We start from the raw sequence: 18009 nt of genomic DNA on the forward strand, positions 1-18009 counted from the left end.
GCTCCGCTATATTGAGCTAGTGAGCTTCGCTGTATCGAGCTAGCGAGCTCCGCTATATTAAGCTAGCAAGCTCCGCTGTATTGAGTTAGCGAGCTCCGCTGTATTGAGCTAGCGATCTCCGCTGTATTGAGCTAGCGAGCTCTGCTGTATTGAGCTAGCGAGCTCCGCTGTATCGAGCTAGCGAGCTCCGCTGTATCGAGCTAGCGAGCTCCGCTGTATCGAGCTAGAGAGCTCCGCTGTATCGAGCTAGCGAGTTCCGCTATATCGAGCTAGCGAGCTCCGCTGTATCGAGCTAGCGAGCTCCGCTGTATCGAGCTAGCGAGCTCCGCTGTATCGAGCTAGCGAGCTCCGCTATATTAAGCTAGCGAGCTCCGCTGTATCGAGCTAGCGAGCTCTGCTATATTAAGCTAGCGAGCTCCGCTGTATCGAGCTAGCGAGCTCCGCTGTATTAAGCTAGCGAGCTCCGCTGTATTAAGCTAGCAAGCTCCGCTATATTGAGCTAGCGAGCTCCGCTGTATTGAGCAAGTGAGCTCCGCTATATTGAGCTAGCGAGCTCCGCTATATTGAGTTAGCGAGCTCCGCTTTATTGAGTTAGCGAGTTCCGCTGTATCGAGTTAGTGAGCTCCGCTGTATTGAGCTAGTGAGCTCCGCTGTATCGAGTAGCAAGCTCCGCTATATTAAGCTAGTGAGCTCCGCTGTATCGAGCTAGCGAGCTCCGCTATATTAATCTAGCGAGCTCCGCTGTATCGAGTTAGCGAGCTCCGCTATATTGAGCTAGCGAGCTCCGCTGTATCGAGCTAGCGCGCTCCGCTGTATTGAGCTAGCGAGCTCGGCTGTATCGAGCTAGCGAGCTCCGCTATATTAAGCTAGCGAGCTCAGCTGTATTGAGCTAGCGAGCTCTGCTTTATCGAGTTTAGCGAGCTCCGCTATATTGAGCTAGTGAGCTTCGCTTCATCGAGCTAGCGAGCTCCGCTATATTAAGCTAGCAAGCTCCGCTGTATCGAGTTAGCGAGCTCCGCTGTATTGAGCTAGCGATCTCCGCTGTATTGAGCTAGCGAGCTCCGCTGTATTGAGCTAGCGAGCTCCGCTGTATTAAGCTAGCGAGCTCCGCTGTATCGAGTTAGTGAGCTCCGCTACAAGCTAGCACGCTCTGCTGTAGTGAGTTAGCGAGCTCTGCTGTACTAAGCTAGCAAGCTCTGGAGAACACACTTTCTGCCCACTTTTAAACCATAAACTCCAAAAACAAACATAGAGGATGAAGACGTTCCAGTCCCGAAGGATTTATTCTAGGATAAATCTGTGCAGTCGGTTTCGTTTGCTGCAGGGCTTCAGGACGGAAGTTTCTTAAATTTGATGAAGTGTCAAAGACTGAGGTTCCCGACTGCACTGCAGCTCAAACCTTCCTTTGGGTTTTAAGTGTGCAGTTAACTCAGCAGACACGATAATCCCAGAGATTTTCAGTTCCCCATAATCCTCAGAGTCTGATTTGTGGTTCAATTCCTTCAGACTTTACAGTGAGCCTGCGGTTAGATTCTTAATAGCACACAAATATGAGTGATTGTATGTTTTTCTGTGATCATTGACTGGATTTTCACAATAAAAGGGCACAGCTTTTGCTCTGAAACGCTCCTCTTTCTTGCTGAGTCCGCACAATCCGCAGCAGGATGACAGGCTGTGCAGGAGGATGGCTTTCTGTGTGAGATCTTGGCTCTGCACGCCCTCCTGCGGGATGCACGGACAGCAAACCGGGGGGGCATTTCTGCACACCTCTTGAGTTTCTTCAAAGAGCTGCAGAGAGAGAGGGAGGGAGACACGGGGGAGGGGGAGGTCTGTGGGGTGGGGGGCAGAAACCATCCCCTTCTGTGCCGCCGCTCCCTCTGCCCCCCAAATGATGCAGGAAAAGATGCTGAAGTTCTTCTCCAACCGGGATGACGAGAACGAAAGTCTTCTGGGGGGAGGAACGGAGGGTGAGGATGGATTTATTTAAAATCTTACTGCTGGGAGTTTGGGGGGGCATCGCTGACACAGCGTTTCACGGCGTTTCGCGGCGTTTGGACGCGTCATTGATCACATCACTTCACTCAAGTGTCGGCCGGTTCGGTGTGATGTAACGGCTGGTGTCGCAGTGCCGCCGCTAGCGGTTCGGTCCGGTGCTGCCGTCCCGGTGACAGAGGAGTCCGGTTCGGTTCCGGTAATCCCGAACCTGCAGTGCGGATGAAACTGACAGGCGAGTCGTTAGAGCGGCTTCTCTCTGATTAAAATCTGCTGGCTGGACCCCCCCCCCCCCATCCCATCCCTCGTGCACGCGCCGCGCACACGCGCTGCTGCTGCTGCTGAAACGGGAAGCAGCTGCGGGATGCTGCGGGAACACTTAACTTTTCACTAAAGCGCATTCATGTTTAAACTGCGGACGGAAGCCCGAAGGCAGAGCATGACGGGAGGGATCGGAACCAGCAGCTGCATCCTGACCCGAGAGTGTAAAATATATTATGGAAAAGTGGTTCAGTAAATATTCATAACCAAAACACTAAATCAACTTTTTTTTGGCTGTTGACGTCTATAAATGGGACTTTAAAAGTGCTGTCTGTTGGTTGTTGCCAAATTTATGACAATTTAAAATAAACTAGTTTAATTCCTGAAATTATAGACTAAAACTCTCTGTGTGCTGCCCCCTGCAGGTTGAAATGAAGTATTGAAGTTGAATTTTGTGATTGATCGACTGGTGTGAGTCCCAGAAGTTTGACGTCATCATGCTTTGAGCTCCAGTGATGTGGATGTCGATAGTGGTGGAAATCGCCCGCGATACCACGAGTGGCAGAGGTTAACCTGCAAAGCCAAGAGTGGCAGAGGTCGCCCCACGACGCCACGATTGACATAGGTTGCCCCACGACACCACGAGTGGCGGAGGTAGCCCCATGATGCCATGGATGGCCAAGGGCCCCCCTCAACGCCATGAGCGACATATAGACGCCCCACGAGTGGTGGAGCCCACTCAGCAATGCTAACTCAGTGATGTTAACGCCACGACTGGCGGGGGTCGCCCCACTATGCCAAGAGCGGCCGAGCTTGCTAGCTAAACCAGCCCTTTGAAAGCTGGCTGACCGGCGGACAGAGAGCCGCTGTGGGATGGGGAGGCTGCCTGCTCGGACCTCCTGAACTTCATGATTTTTATTGATTATTTTAATCTAGACAATAATAAAATGATGCTTTTGTTTCCTTAAGCTAAACTCACTGTCACTGTCATTCACAGATCTAGACCACACCTCCTCTGCTCAGCCCGCCTCCCCTGGGCTGAGAGTGGAGTCGGCCTCCAACTGTCCTGTTTGGTTACCCTTTAAAGAAACAAAATCCAAGAAAAAGTTTGCTTATCAGCTCCAGTTCTGATCTTTGTATGGAATCTGTACTTTTAATAGATGTTTGAAATCATCAAAAAATATTTACATCAACGGTTGAATCTTTGACATTAGAATTTGCTGAAATGTTCCTCCCGCTCTGCAGTCTGCTGGTTTTGGATCCGTGCCTCATGCGGAGGCAGTTTTGCTGCAGTGGTAAATGAACGCCAGTCGTCAGAGGTTTATCATGAATGGAGGCGTCCTGCTCCGAGTATCAGGAAGGCGTCCTGCTCCGAGTATCAGGAAGGCGTCCTGCTCCGAGTATCAGGAAGGCGTCCTGCTCCAAGTATCAGGAAGGCGTCTTGCTCCGAGTATCAGGAAGGCGTCCTGCTCCGAGTATCAGGAAGGCTTCCTGCTCCGAGTATCAGGAAGGCTTCCTGCTCCGAGTATCAGAAGGACGCTGATTCTCCGTCTTTATTCTCACCACAGATGAGTCGGAAAGCGCGTCCCTGCAGGACACCAAGCAGCCGTGGCTGCACCGGCCGTGCCTCCTGCTCCTCAGCGATGGAGACGCGGCCAAGCCGGACCAGCACTGTGCTCAGATGACCCCGCAGGCTCCGCCCAAGGCCGCCGCCGATCCCGGAAGCACATGTAAAGCTCCTGAACACCCCCCCACACCGGCCTCCCCCTCCCAGCTGGAGGAGGGCAGCTGCACTGTGACCGCCGTCTCCCCGTGGGGGGAGTCCAGGAGCACCCTGGTGTTGAGCCCTGCAGGGGCTGCATGGGCGGAGGAGGAGGAGGCGCCCCCATGTGGCTCATCCAAGGAAGACTCTGTGGTGGAGGAGAAGGAGGTGGAGGAGCAGCAGGAGCATCCGGACAGCTGCGACTCCCCCTCCACGCTTTCACAGGAGGAGGCCTGCAGGGTGGGGGGGAGGGACTTTCAGAGCCAAAGGGAGGTGACCACATCCAAGAGAGAAGATGGGAGCAGACTGCAGGCAGCCAGCGAGGGGGAGGCGCAGGAGGAGAGTCCAGCTCCTGGAGGAGATCCTGACAATGAGTCTGAAATGAGATCAGCGGGAATTCTGTCCAAAGATGGAGACGAGGTCCTCGGAGAAGTGGCTCCGGTCTGGGTTCCTGACTCCGAGGCCCAGGTCTGCATGAAGTGCGGCACCAAGTTCACCTTCACCAAGCGGAGGCACCACTGCCGGGCCTGCGGGAAGGTGAGGAGACGATGTTGATGTCGAAAAATCATGGAATTTCTTAACTCTGAGGTGTCAAACTCCAGTCCTTAATGTTGTCTAACCAACCTGTCATTGGAGCTTCTTATTGGCTAAACTCACCTGATCAAGGAAATCAGCAGCAGATAAGGCAGGATTAACACACTGTTGAGTCTGACGTATGTGTGTCTTTATATGACACAGTTCAAAGTCAAGGCCCGGGGGCCGGATCCGGCCCTCCAGGTAATTCTATCCGGCCCTCCAGATCATCTTATTTTATTGTCATTAATGACCCGATGTTATCTTGAGCTCATTTCTAACTTGTATAATTTTGACAAAATATATTTTTATGGAGAGTAAAATATTGAAAGTTATTTAAGGTTTAAGTTGATTTATTCTGGAATAATATTCCTGCATTTTTATTATTCATAAATATGTTAAAAAGTTACAGTTTTAAAATTTTAGAAATTGGCATTCTGCTAAATTTTGGACTAGTTTGGCATTTATTAAGATTTGTTTAGGCTATTTTGGAGTTTAGCTAATATCTCAGCTACATGCTAGCTGTTTTGGCTAATTTAGGCTTTTTTCAGTTTGTTAGGCTATTTTGAAGTTTAGCTACTTTTTCAGCTACATACTAGCTGTTTTGGCTAACCTAATTTTTTCTAGTTTTTTAGGGTAATTTGGCATTTAGCTAATATTTTAGCTGGCTATCAACTTCAGCGTTTTCAGCTATTAAGTACCTTCAGCGGCCAAATTCAGCTTCCAGCATTTACACTAACATTATCGCAAGTAATGCTATATATCTAGTTCATAATTATGTTAAAATGTTACTGTTTTATAGTTTTAAAATGTAGTCTTAGAGTTTTTAATAAATGTTTGTCCCGTTCGGCCCACGACCTCAGGTGTGTTTTAGATTTTGGCCTCTTGTGAGATTGAGTTTGCCATCCCTGTTTTATGATATGTACTTTCATGTGTGTTGTCAGGTTTTCTGCGCTCTTTGTTCCAATCTGAAGTTCAGACTCACTCATCTGGATGGAAAAGAGGGCCGCGTTTGTGTTTCCTGTCATTCAACCCTCATCAAAAGTGAGCACAGATTTTCCTGTTTGCCGTTGAAGGCTTCAAAGCCGACAGGTAGATGAAGGTTTTCTCTCCAGGGACGCCTCCGAAGAGCCAAAGAAAGGTGTGGTTCGCAGATGAAATCCTCACCACACAACAGTCAGAATCTGCTCCTACTACACCCGCCAGGGGTCCGGTCTTCTCGCCACTGAGACGGACGCTGGGGGAGCCTGTGGGTTCGCCGCAGACGAGGAGAACGTCAAGGCCTCAAAGGACCACCGCGAGCGTAAGTTCATCCAAAGACGATCCATGTTGACAGTCAGAGCTTTAAACACGTTTGTGAAGTTGTGGCGTCTCTCCGTTCTTTCGACCCCAGGAGGCGTGTGGTCCTTACGGTTGGGGCACCACAGCTCTGGTGAGCAGCTCTGCCAACCTCATTCCGCTGGAGGGCCTGCCTCCCATCCTCACCTCCACAGGAGTCAAAGGAGGTACTTTTTCTGCGCATTCCCAACTCGTCACATATAGACGTATGGTCCTGACCCCCGTCTGTGCCACTTTTTGCCGTTTTGAGTGTCCCCAACTTTTTTGATGTGTTGGCTGTATCCATTAAATCATGGGTCTCCAACCTCTGGGACGTGGTAACAGATGTGGAACCAGTACCAGGTTAGGGTACAAGTCCAGTTCGTATCCTGAGGATTGGAGGCCCCTGATTAGTTTCTGTAGCCCGGTACCAAGCTGTCCTCGGACCAGTACCGGTTCATTGTCCAGAGGTTCGGGACCCTTTATTTAATAGGGACAAACAGCACCTCAAAAAACGACGAGTTGGGGACACCAGAAACACCAAAACGTGACGCGGAGGGTTCCTTAACCATGCATCCATTTATCTGAGAATGTGTTATATTTTCCATTTTGGTGAACAAACTAAACTGCAGGAGCAGGTTTTGGAATTTGTTTTAGCGCCGTGCCTGATTTGTAGTCCGCTGCACAAAAAGCTAAACCAACGACAGTCCCATCAGAAAACAGGTTGAACTTTTACCATCCATCAGCTGAACTTCAGACCTGAAACCATAGAAGTTCTCAGAAATACGTGTAACCTTTGTGCTATCCTACACGTTTGCATTAAGACAGCGTGCTCAACTTTTTTTTCAAGGATTTTTTATCTTCACTGGTGTCCATGGCAGACATATGATCCTTTCCACCTCTTTAATGAGAGGGATCAATGTTAGGGTGAGGTCATCTGGACCCCTAAGAGAGCACGAGGGTTAAAAGGTCATTTGTCTTCAGTCCCAAATCATGAACTTGAACCAAATTGTTAAATAATCCCGTTCAATCCTGAACAAAACACAAACAACTTCCTAATTAACTGATTCAAGCCTTAGTCGCATCTTTGAATATGAGCAGCAGGTAAAAAAATGGTCAAACCTGTACGGGACGAGCAAGAAACATCAAGATCGTAGACCGCTCAGTGAACCTGTTGAAAATGTCGGTGCACTTTTTTCTATGGGTATGCTGCGGGCGACAGGTCATAGTGAATACTCCTACAACACATGAGTGTCAGTGACGGGCAAGTAGGTGAGACGCAGGTGTGTCGTACAGATTTTTTAGCATGTTCTTGTGGCGTTTTTCTGATGAAGAAAATGAAGCTCAAAAATGCATTTCTGATCGGAGACCCTCTCCTCCTCCAGACTACACCGTGGAGGAGCATCCGTCCGAGGTGCTGCTCTTCCAGGAGCTGGAGAGCGGCCGGCCCAAACCTCTGGTGTTCGTCCTCAACGCCAACCTGCTCGCCATGGTGAAGCTGGTCAACTGTATGTCTCCTCCTGTTTCCATCATCTTACGTTTAAGGTGTGACGCGTAAGGTCACGTGTCAAAGTCAAGGCCCGGGGGCCGGATCCGGCCCTTCGGGTGATTCTATCCGGCCCTCCAGATCATTTTATTTTATTATTATTAATGACCCGATGTTATCTTTCTGTCAACTTGTATAATTTTGACAAAATATATTTTTTTGGAGAGTAAAATATTGAAAGTTATTTAAGGTTTAAGTTGATTTATTCTGGAATAATATTCCTGCCTTTTTATTTTTCATAATTATGCTAAAAAGTTACAGTTTTAAAGTTTTAAAATTGGAATTCTGTTAGCTATTTGGACTATTTTAGCATTTACTAAGATCTTTTTAGGCTATTGTGGAGTTTAGCTAATATTTCAGCTACATGCTAGCTGTTTTGGCTAGTTTAGGCTTTTTTTCAATGTTTTTAGGCTGTTTTGGCTCATATTTACATGCTAGCTGTTTTGGCTTTTTCAAGTTTTTTAGGATATTTTAAAGTTAAGCAATTTTTTCAGCTCTTTCGGCTGACCCATGTTTCTTTCTTTTTTTTTTTTTTTAGTTTTTTGGGCTAATTTGGCATTTAGCTTACACTTTAGCTGGCTATCATCTTCAGCATTTTCAGTTGTCAGCTTCTCCGTTTTCAGCTATCGGCTTCAGTGTTTTTAGCTATCAATTTCAACATCTTCAGCTATCTGCACTAGCATCTTCAGCAGCCAAAATCAACTTACAGCATTCACACTAACATTATCGCATTAGGCTGTTTTGGATAGGCTAATATTTACAAGCTATCTGTTTCGGTTAATTTAGGTTTTTCTCTGTTGATTTTTAGACTGTTTTTGGAGTTTAGCTAATATTTCAGCTTCATGCTAGCTGTTTTTTTGTTTTTTTTTTAGGCTATTTTTAATTTCAGTTATTTTTTTCAGCCACTGTTTTGGCTAATTTAGGCTTATTAAAAATTATTTTAGGTTGTTTTTGAGTTAGGGGAATATTTACATGCTAGTTGTCATTGCTAATTTTTTGGCTTTTTCAGTTTTTAAGGGTATTTTGAAGTTTAGCTATTTTCTTCAGCTACATGATAGCTGTTTTGACTAACTTAGGTTTCTTTTTTTAGGTTTTTTTTGGGCTAATTTGGCATTTAGCTAATATTTTATCTGGCTATCAGCTTCAGCATTTTAAGCAATCAGCTTCAGTGTTTTCAGCTATTAGCTTCAGCGTTTTAAGCTATCAATTACAGCTATCTGCACTAGCATCTTCAGCAGCCAAAATCAACTTACAGCATTCACACTAGCATTATTGCAGGTAAATACTATATATCTAGAGATTAATAAATGTTTATCCTGTTCGGCCTGCGACCTAAGGGGTGTTTTGGATTTTGGCCTCTTGTGCGATTGAGTTTGACACCCCTGTGTTGGGTTCTAACGCAGAGAGTTAGTTGTGTTTTGTGTCAGACGTGAACAGGAAGTGCTGGTGCTTGACCACCAAAGGGATGCACGCCGTGGGCCAGGTGGAAGTGGTGGTGCTGCTGCAGTGCCTGCCGGAGGAGAAGAGTTTCCCCAAAGACGTTTTCAGCCACTTCCTCCAGCTGTACAGGGACACCCTGACAGGTCAGAACACGGGGAGCACACCGTCCTGGTGTGACGATCTTCAGCTGCTGTCTGCTGCGTGGAAACTGGCTCCTCCCTGGTGTTCACCTGTCATTTCGCTGTAGGGAAGGTTGTAAAACACCTGTCTCTCTTCCTGTTTGGGAGTCAGTTTCTGGGGAGCAGAGACCACGCCGGCTTTCTGTACGTTCGCTCCACTCTGCAGTCTCTTCAGGGTCTTCCTCTGCCGAACCAGCCGTACCTCTTCGGCCTGCTGATCCACCGGGCCGAGGTGTCCTGGGCCAAGGCCTTCCCGCTGCGCCTCATGCTGCGGCTGGGCGCCGAGTACAGATGTAAGGCAGAAGCGATGGCGCCGTCGCGCTGACTTCCTCCTGGCTTACTCACTCTGTTTCTTCCAGTTTACCCCTGCCCTCTGTACAACGTGCGCTTCAGGAAGCCCTTGTTCGGGGAAATAGGCCACACCATCATGCGGCTGTTAGTGGTGCGTTTGTAACAGCCTTCAATTCTTACATGTACCAGGAGCTGTTGTGTCGTAACTAGGGATGAAACGATTAGTCGACGACTATTTTAATAGTTTATTATTTGTTATTTTATGTTATATGGACTCAGAGTGCAGTAGAGTCGAAAGTTATAATGGCATTCTGCTAGCTTTTTGGACGATTTTGACATTTATTAAGATTTTTTTTTAGTTTTGTTAATACTTCAGCTACAGTTTTGGCTGATTTAGGCTTTTTTAAAAAAAGTTTTTGGCTAATTTAAAGTTTAGCTAACATTTCAGCTGCATGCTAGCTTTTTAGGCTAATTTAGATTTTTTTTCCTTTTTTCAGGCTAATATTTCAGCTGCATGATAACTTTTTTGGCTAATTAAGATTTTTTTCGTTTTTTTAGGCTAATTTTGAGTTTAGCTAATATTTCAGCAGCGTGCTAGCTTTTTTGGTAAATTTTTTATTTTTTCCTTATTTTAGGCTAATTTGGAGTTTAGCTAATATTTTAGCTTCATGCTAGCTTTTTTGGCTAACTAAGAATTTTTTTCTTATTTTAGGCTGATTTGGAATTTAGCTAATATTTCAGCAGCATGCTAGCTTTTTAGGCTAATTTAGATTTTTTTTTCATTTTTTAGGCTAATATTTCAGCTGCATGATAGCTACTTTGGCTATTTTTGTTTTATTTTCAGTTTTTTAGGCTAATATGAAGCTTAGCTAATATTTTAGCTTCATGCTAGCTTTTTGGATAATTAAGAATTTTTTCAGTTTTTTAGGCTAATTTGGAGTTCAGCTAATATTTCAGCTGTATACTAAAGTTTAGCTTACATTTCAGCTACATGCTAGCTGTTTTGGCTAACTTTGACTTTTTCTGTTTTTTAGGTTAATTTGGCATCTGACTAATATTTCAGCTGGCTATCAGCTTCAGCGTTTTGAGCGATTTCTTCTGCGGCCAAATTTAGCTTTAGTTATTCTAAAGCTAATGATGGTTAAGATGTGTTCTTTACATCCAGTTTGCGAATTACCTGCTTAGTCAGAAAAAATTAGTCGACTATTAAAATAATCGTTTGTGGCAGCCCTAGTCGTAACTTCTCCAAATGTTTACATTTCTCCGCTTTCTTTCTGCGATTCTCCTCTCCAGGACTTTAGGAACTACAGATACACCCTTCCGACAGTATCAGGGCTCACCGTGGACCTGGAGGCTCAGAGGACCTGCATAAAGATCCCAACAAACGGCTATAACGAGGTTAGACTCCACCACACAGGTCGGATTCACCCGTCACTTTCTGGCCGGTCACCATGTCCGCTCTCGTCTCACGTTAGCTGCTGAAGGCCATCAGCAAGTCCAACGAACACGTGCTGGCCTTAGGAGCGTGCTTCAACGAGACCGCCGACTCGCATCTCATCTGTGTTCAAACAGAGGACCGGCAGTACCAAACGCAGGCCATCAGCATCCACAACCAGCCGCGCAAAGGTGCCAGAGACCCCCTCATGTGATGAGGACTCTTGTAAAATCTACTTATATATTTGTAATAAGGAATAATCAAGAAAATTCCAGAAGTTAGGAAGCCATAGGCCTGTTTTTTTGTTTGGTAGTTTTCATTTTTAGGAATAAGAACAAATATACAGAATAAAATTTAAAAAATGAGACACAAAGCAAAACACAACAGCAACAAAACTGTACAGGACTGTTAAAGTGTACAAAAAAAACAAAAAATACAAATACAACTGTGTGGACCCCCCATCACAAAAGCTCAGATGGTTTATTCCAGAGTAAATTCAGAGCTCAGCCTCTCCATATCAACAGTAATGTCCCACCTATCAGTCTCCCCAAGATTTCGCAATGTTGTGATCACAAGTACTAACACAAATGAACACAGGAGCAAATCCTGTGATTTGTTCCTCATTCTGCTACTTTACATTTTCATTGTAACTTTACTGCAACTCTGACCAATCTACAGTGACAACAGTCATGGGTGATGATGCAGCTTCATCACTTTTCCTCTCTGACTCCTTCTGGGGAGCCGTGCTCTTTTTTAACTTTCTTTAGCCCTCTCTTTTTATTCTCTTCAAGCTGCACTTGAACGGTCATTACATACGTGTTTGTGCTGAGCGGGTCAGGAGTACGATTGGGTTTATTCGGTTTCGGTACCAAAGCAGTTCTTTGGTTCCTAATCAGGACAAATTTCGGTACTTCAGTACTAAAACTAATGCCTACATCTTCTCTATCAACACATTTTCATTCCCTAGTTAACACATGTTGACGCATGTTTAAAATTCGTCAAAAATTGTCATTTTGGGTGTCGTCATTTTTTGACCTCAGGCTGTTTCTATTAAATCAGAACTCTCCAACCTCTGAGCCACAAACCGCTAGCCCGCCCCTCTTTCACCGCGCAATGTCTATGTTTGATACATAGAACTAAGTGAGCACTCAGTAGATAGGTTCGCTTCGCTACCCAGCCGCGCGGTGAACAGAGGAGCTCACTACAGCAAAGCTAGCTACAACAGCGCTTGCTTGCTAGCTACATCGGAGCTCGCTGTAGCAGAACTCACTAGCTCGCTACAGTGGAATTTGCTAGTTCACTACAGTGAAGCTCCCTGGCTCAATACAGCAGAGCTCGCTAGCTCGATACAGCAGAGCTGGCTAGGTTGCTACGGCCGAGCTAACTAGCTTGATACAGTGGAGCTTCTTGGCTCAATAAAGCAGTACTTGCTAGCTTGATACAGCAGAGCTTGCTAGCTTGATACAGCGGAATTTGCTAGCTCGATACAGCAGAGCTCTCTAAAGCGGAACTCGCTAGTTCGCTACAGTGGAGCTCGTTGGCCCAATAAAGCGGTACTTGCTAGCTTGCTACAACGGAGCTCGCTAGCGCGATATAGCTGTACTCGCTAGCTTGCTACAACAGAGCTCGCTAGCTCGATATAGCTGTACTCACTGGCTTGCTACAGCGAAGCTTGCTAGCTCAATACAGCAGAGCTCTTTAAAGCGGAACTCACTAGCTCGCTACAGTGGAGCTCGTTGGCCCAATAAAGCAGTACTTGCTAGCTCACTACAACGGAGCTCGATAAAGCGGTACCCTTGGGGAAATTAAAGTTTTTCAGCAGCTTACAGGGTATACATTAATACAAAATACAGAATAAAAATCTCAATGTACATATACATGATAGAAATCTCAAAAAAAAATCTCAATGTACAGTAATAGTAATAATCAAACTGCATCAAACTGTGTAAATGAAACAAAAAGTGCTGTAATTTTCCTGCATGTCAGTGGAATAAAACAGAAAAGCCTCACGTTCAGTTATGTAACACTAGATGGTAGAGCTCCCATGATTATGATATGAATCAACGACTAATTTAATAGTCGATTAGTCGTCACTTTATATTCTAAGGAGTCAGAGTTTAGTGAAGTTGAACAAAGTTATGAGCGTTCAGCTCCAATAAATGCACTTCTTTCATATTTGACTCAGTGAGAACAAAACTTTATCTTTAGTAAAAAATAGTTCCTTGTTTCAGATGCCGACCTGTCAAAACGAGTTTGATGGATGGTGTCGTGCACGTGTCAAAGTCAAGGCCCGGGGGCCGGATAGAATTACCCCGGGGGCCGGATCCATTTTATTTTATCCTTATTAATGACCCGATGTTATCTTGTGCTCATTTCTAACTTGTATAATTTTGACAAAATATATTTTTATGGAGAGTAAAATATTGAAAGTTATTTAAGGTTTAAGTTGATTTATTCTGGAATAATATTCCTGACTTTTATTATTCATGATTATGTTAAAAAGTTACAGTTTTAAAGTCTAAAAATTGGCATCATGTTAGCTTTTTGGACTATTTTTGCATTTGCCAAGACTTTTTAGGCTATTATGGAGTTTAGCTGATATTTCAGCTACACGCTCTGCTTTGACTAATTTAAGCTTTTCTTTTTACGTTTTTTAGGCTGTTTTAGGGTTAGGCTAATATTTACACGCTAGCGGTTTGGCTAATTTAGTTTTTTTTTCAGTTTTTTAGGAAATGTTGAAATTTAGCTATTTTTTTGAGGTACATGCTAGCTGTTTTGGCTAATCTATGTTTTATTTTATTTATTTATTTTTAGGCTAATTTTGGCATTTAGCTAAGATTTTAGTAGCTATTAGCTTCGGCATTTTTAGCTATCAATTTTAGCTTCTTCAGTGTCCAAATTCAGCTTCCAGCATTCACACTATCATTATCACAGGTAATGCTATATATCTAGTTCATAATTATGTTAAAAAGTTACAGTTGTAAAGTTTTAAAAATGTAGTCTTAGAGTGTTCAATAAATGTTTATCCTGTTCGGCCCGCGATCTAAGGTGTTTTGGATTTTGGCCCCTGTGTGATTGAGTTTGACACCCTGGTCTATAGCACTGTTCCTCATTCCTGGTCCTCGAGAGCCGCCACCCTGCCTATTTTCCAGTTCTTCCTGCACTGCCTGCTGCTGCTTACCTGGACCAGGTGTGTTCATTCAGTCAGAATGTAAAGACATCTGACTGAGGTAATCAGCAGCTAGCAGGGCATGGAGAGCTGGAAAACAGGCAGGGTGGCGACTCTCAAGGACCAGGAATGAGGAACACTGGTATATAGGGTCAAAGGTCATGTGTCAAAACGAGTTTGATGGAAAGTATATTCCTTATCTCTCTCATTTGATTTACTCTTGTTTTAATACCAGAAACTGATGAAGGACAGAAGCTGCATAATTCAATCAAAGTTTAATAAACTATCATCTTAATCGTCTTTATTCTGAGTTCGTTTAAAGCTGATGATGGTTAAGATGTGTGTTTTACATCCTCTTTGCGAACGACCTGATTAGTCGACTAATCGGTAAAAATAATCTGTGATTATGTAATAGTTTGTGGCAGCACTACGACATGGTACAACACCTGAGCTGGTTTCTCTTTCCTCTCCTGTCAGTCACCGGATCGTGCTTTTTCATCCTGAGCAGCGCCCTGAAGGCTTCTGCAGGATACCTGGCCAAGTCCAGCATCGTGGAAGGTTGGAGGTTTTCCCTTCGCCTTCCAGAAGGATCCGCTGTGATCAACTGGAACACTGAGGTTGTGTTGTTGTGTGTCTGCTTACACCTGTAAGTGTGCGTCTGTGTTTCTCCCGTACCGCTGTGCCCTCTTCCTGTAGATGGCCTCATGGTGCAGGTCACCGTGGAAACCATGGGGGAGATCCGCCGGTCGCTCCGGGAGATGAAGGACTACAGCATCACATGTGGACGGCTCGACCAATCAGAGAGCCAGGAGCTTGTTTGTTTACAATGGGTGGAGGAGAAGTGCACTGTGAATAAAGGGTGAGTGTGTTTGAAGTTCATGTAATAAATCCAACGAAGCCGTATCAGTCCATAGCCAGCCAGAATGCAAATGATGCATTGTGGGTAGGTTTTGACAGGTGTGGAGGTGGTCATAAATCCTGCAGTTTATTCTTTAGAGGAAGTAAAAGCCTTTTATCTGCTGAAGAACGGTGTGTTGTGCTCGTCAGCGTCATCAGCCCCATCGACGGGAAGTCCATGGAGTCCATCAGCAGCACCAAGATGTTCCAAAAATCTGAGTACAAAGAAAACGGGAAGATCATTCGCTGGACAGAAGTATGGTCTGGTTTATGAACAGATCCATCTGAAGCTCGCAGACCTTTAACCTCACTGTGTGAACCTTCAGGTCTTCTTCCTCCAAAAGAGCCAGAATCCCAGAAGAGGAGCCAGCGACTCGGCGGAGCAGAGCCGGCTGACGGAGCGCATCGCCAGGGCCTTCTGTCTGGCGCTGTGTCCTCACCTGAAGCTCCTGAAGGAGGACGGCATGGCCAAACTGGGGCTGCGCGTCACTCTGGACTGTCAGGAGGTTAGAGAAGAGCGAAAGAGGGTCCAAAAACAAACGACACAAACCTGACAGGAAAAATAATCTGTTAAGATCATTGAAAAAGGTGAAATGTCCCTTTATTACCCACAATTCCCGAATCTCCAATTTCCAATGAAGTGTGTGAGTCATCAGAAATAAATGAACAAAAAAAGAAAATATCTTTTTTTTTAAATTGCTAATCATCCTCACTATGACGTCATTTAAAACAGCCAATCAAACGTCACTCCGGTTCCCTCTGAACTGAACGTCACGCTCCGCCAGCAGATCTGCAGACTTCTTCCTCCTGAACTCCAGAAAGTTGTAACGGTTCAGCGTCAGACTCCCATCTGTGAATGTAGCTACTCGAGCGGAATGAGTTAGTTCAGATTCAAGAAAAAGAAAATTCAATTAAGATTTTTTAAAATATAATCCTTCTTAGGTCTTTAAAGTCCCCCTCTGATCACCTGATCTGTTTTTAAGCATTCTCAGTCATCTTTTCATTATGATGTTTTTGACAAAATCCAAAAACTTGTGTTGTTTTCTAGGACATAGATTCTGCAAGATTTGATTAGAAATTCACCTCTGAGTTGTGGGCAGGGCTGTTTGTGTGGAGTAAGCCCGCCTCCACTTCCCATCCTGCTAGCTTACAGCCCCTCACACCCTGGCGAAAAACGAATTTGGCGCCCCCTGCAGGGTTCTTTGATTCGGACGCTCCAGCCGGGGCTCGCACCGGGACTCTACTGGTCTGAAGGCGGACGGGCTGACTGACTGCGCCACCATTCAAGAGGAAAGAAGGGGGATTCCAACTGTAAAACTGTTAAAAAACTCTAGATTGTCAGTTGATTTAGTCTTTTTTGGACCAAAATGCAGGAGGGGAGGGGATTTCCAAGCAGTTTTATATAAGCAAAACAGAGTGTTTCCTCCTCTTCGTGCATTCATCCTTAAAGTTTTAAAGAAGCACTAACAGCTGCAACCCCGCACCCCCCCCTCCCCCCAACCCAGGTTCGACAGTCAGGAAGGGAGGGGCGCTGCAGTTATTGATTTAACTATTTTATTTATGCTTTTAAACTATTACGTTTTTATTTTTTTCTTTACATTAAATGAATAGTGCACTACACTGTTTAACAAAAATAATACTATATAATCATTGTAATTTGGCGCCCCCTCCAACAGATGCCGCCCTAGTCAGTCGCCTAGGTTACCTATGCCCAGGTCCGGCCTTGATCTCACTCCTCCAAGCTAACATTAGTGGTGCTACAAAAATGGCGAGCGATATCGTTTCTTTCAAGGAAGATTCCAGGAAAGCAAAGGCGTTCGTGCATCTGTTTGTCTGCAAGTGGATGGACCAGAATGGGGCGGGGCAGAGAGTTTGTAGCCACGCCCAGCGTATTTTCTATGTCACCAATGCGATCTTTTTCGAACTGAATTTTTTTCTGTTTACGCCTGATTCTCAAGAAATTTAATAAAGAAATACTCAGAAATAAAGTTTCAATCTCATCTTGAATAAAAAGGTTTTGCGTTAATCTCAGATGTAACAGAATCGTCATCAAAACAAGTGATTTTTGAGACAGCCTGAAGGTGAATTTCTGCTGATGTTAATCTGTTTGGGCTTCAATGAGAAAAGATTTCACCCCTTTGGTGTCGGGACTCCGATCAGTTTTGGAGCATAAGAAAAGCAGGAAAATGCTTGTGATCCGTCATGATTAAATCGTTTCTTATCTGGTCTGATGATGTGGATGCAATGCTGACATTACTAAAGAACGTATGGATCTAAGCTCTGGATATCTGGATCACCTCATAAAGTCTGCTTGTGTTTCATTCCAGGTGGGATTCGTGGCGGGGAGTAACGGGCAGCTCCTCCCAGCTCAGTACCTCAGCGCCCTGGACAGCGTTCTGACTCCCGTCATTCACAGCAAAGGCCGCACGAGGGACAACGAGCCCACCGTGATGGAGCTCATCTTTTATATCCTGGAGAACATCTCCTAGAACCTCCTCCCACGAATGATCCTGTCACCTCAGACTAAAGCAAAAAGCATTTCAACACAAAACCTGATTCACATCCACGGTCCAGAGAGGAGTGGGCGTGGCCTCACTCCGCCTGAAGCCAACCCGTGATGAACCATCACATAAAGGGTGCTGCATTGTCATAGCTTGCTCTCCATGTCACCGACGTGCTCGGCACGAGAAGAAAACCTTTAAAATGTTCTGGTTTCAGAGAGAATGAGGAATGTAGATCTGTAGAAACCAGAATGAATGCCTGGAGAATGTTTTCACACTGGATGCATTTAACGGACTGCTCATAAAGTGTAATGTCAGCTTGGAATTAAACTTACTAACACTGAGTCGCTGCTTTTTGGTCAGAAAACCGTTTAAGAAGTTGATTTCTGATCAAAACTTTATGCTTTTGACCCCCGATCTCTACGTCCACGTGAGGGAGACTTCAGCTTTTAGCCCCGGAGAACCCACAGGGTCCAACTTGGTTTATATTTTTATATGTACGTTTTTTTTTTTTATTATTTATCCATTGCAAAACGTTTTATTTATCTATTTATTTCCATTTTTTTATAAGCTGAAGGACCAGATAGTTTTTTCGTTTTCTGACTGCACTTTGTAGCAAAAACGTTATTTGTTTCACACACTTAAA

The 18009-nt window shown here is 44.9% G+C and overlaps 1 protein-coding gene across 3 annotated transcripts in view; it reads left to right on the forward strand.

The window, feature by feature from the left end:
• Positions 1-17707, forward strand: part of zfyve9b (zinc finger, FYVE domain containing 9b) — a 19422-nt gene extending 1715 nt beyond the window's left edge. Inside the window, exons 1-16 of one of the 3 annotated variants that reach the window (XM_024278848.2) lie at positions 1361-1967; positions 3822-4552; positions 5533-5632; positions 5704-5891; positions 5982-6093; positions 7291-7413; positions 8879-9034; positions 9139-9363; positions 9430-9512; positions 10655-10759; positions 10837-10987; positions 14443-14523; positions 14617-14824; positions 15013-15118; positions 15189-15368; positions 17190-17707. In XM_024278848.2, the coding sequence (XP_024134616.1) occupies positions 1889-1967; positions 3822-4552; positions 5533-5632; positions 5704-5891; positions 5982-6093; positions 7291-7413; positions 8879-9034; positions 9139-9363; positions 9430-9512; positions 10655-10759; positions 10837-10987; positions 14443-14523; positions 14617-14824; positions 15013-15118; positions 15189-15368; positions 17190-17351 (2790 nt within the window). In that variant the 5' untranslated portion in view covers positions 1361-1888 and the 3' untranslated portion in view covers positions 17352-17707. Of the gene's footprint in view, positions 1-1360; positions 1968-3821; positions 4553-5532; positions 5633-5703; positions 5892-5981; positions 6094-7290; positions 7414-8878; positions 9035-9138; positions 9364-9429; positions 9513-10654; positions 10760-10836; positions 10988-14442; positions 14524-14616; positions 14825-15012; positions 15119-15188; positions 15369-17189 lie in introns of those variants that run through there. The other 2 variants (XM_024278849.2, XM_024278850.2) reach the window with 2 other exon arrangements.
• The last annotated feature ends 302 nt before the right edge of the window (positions 17708-18009 follow it).

This window comes from Oryzias melastigma, linkage group LG4, assembly GCF_002922805.2.
Source record: "Oryzias melastigma strain HK-1 linkage group LG4, ASM292280v2, whole genome shotgun sequence".
Classification (NCBI taxonomy): Eukaryota; Metazoa; Chordata; class Actinopteri; order Beloniformes; family Adrianichthyidae; genus Oryzias; species Oryzias melastigma.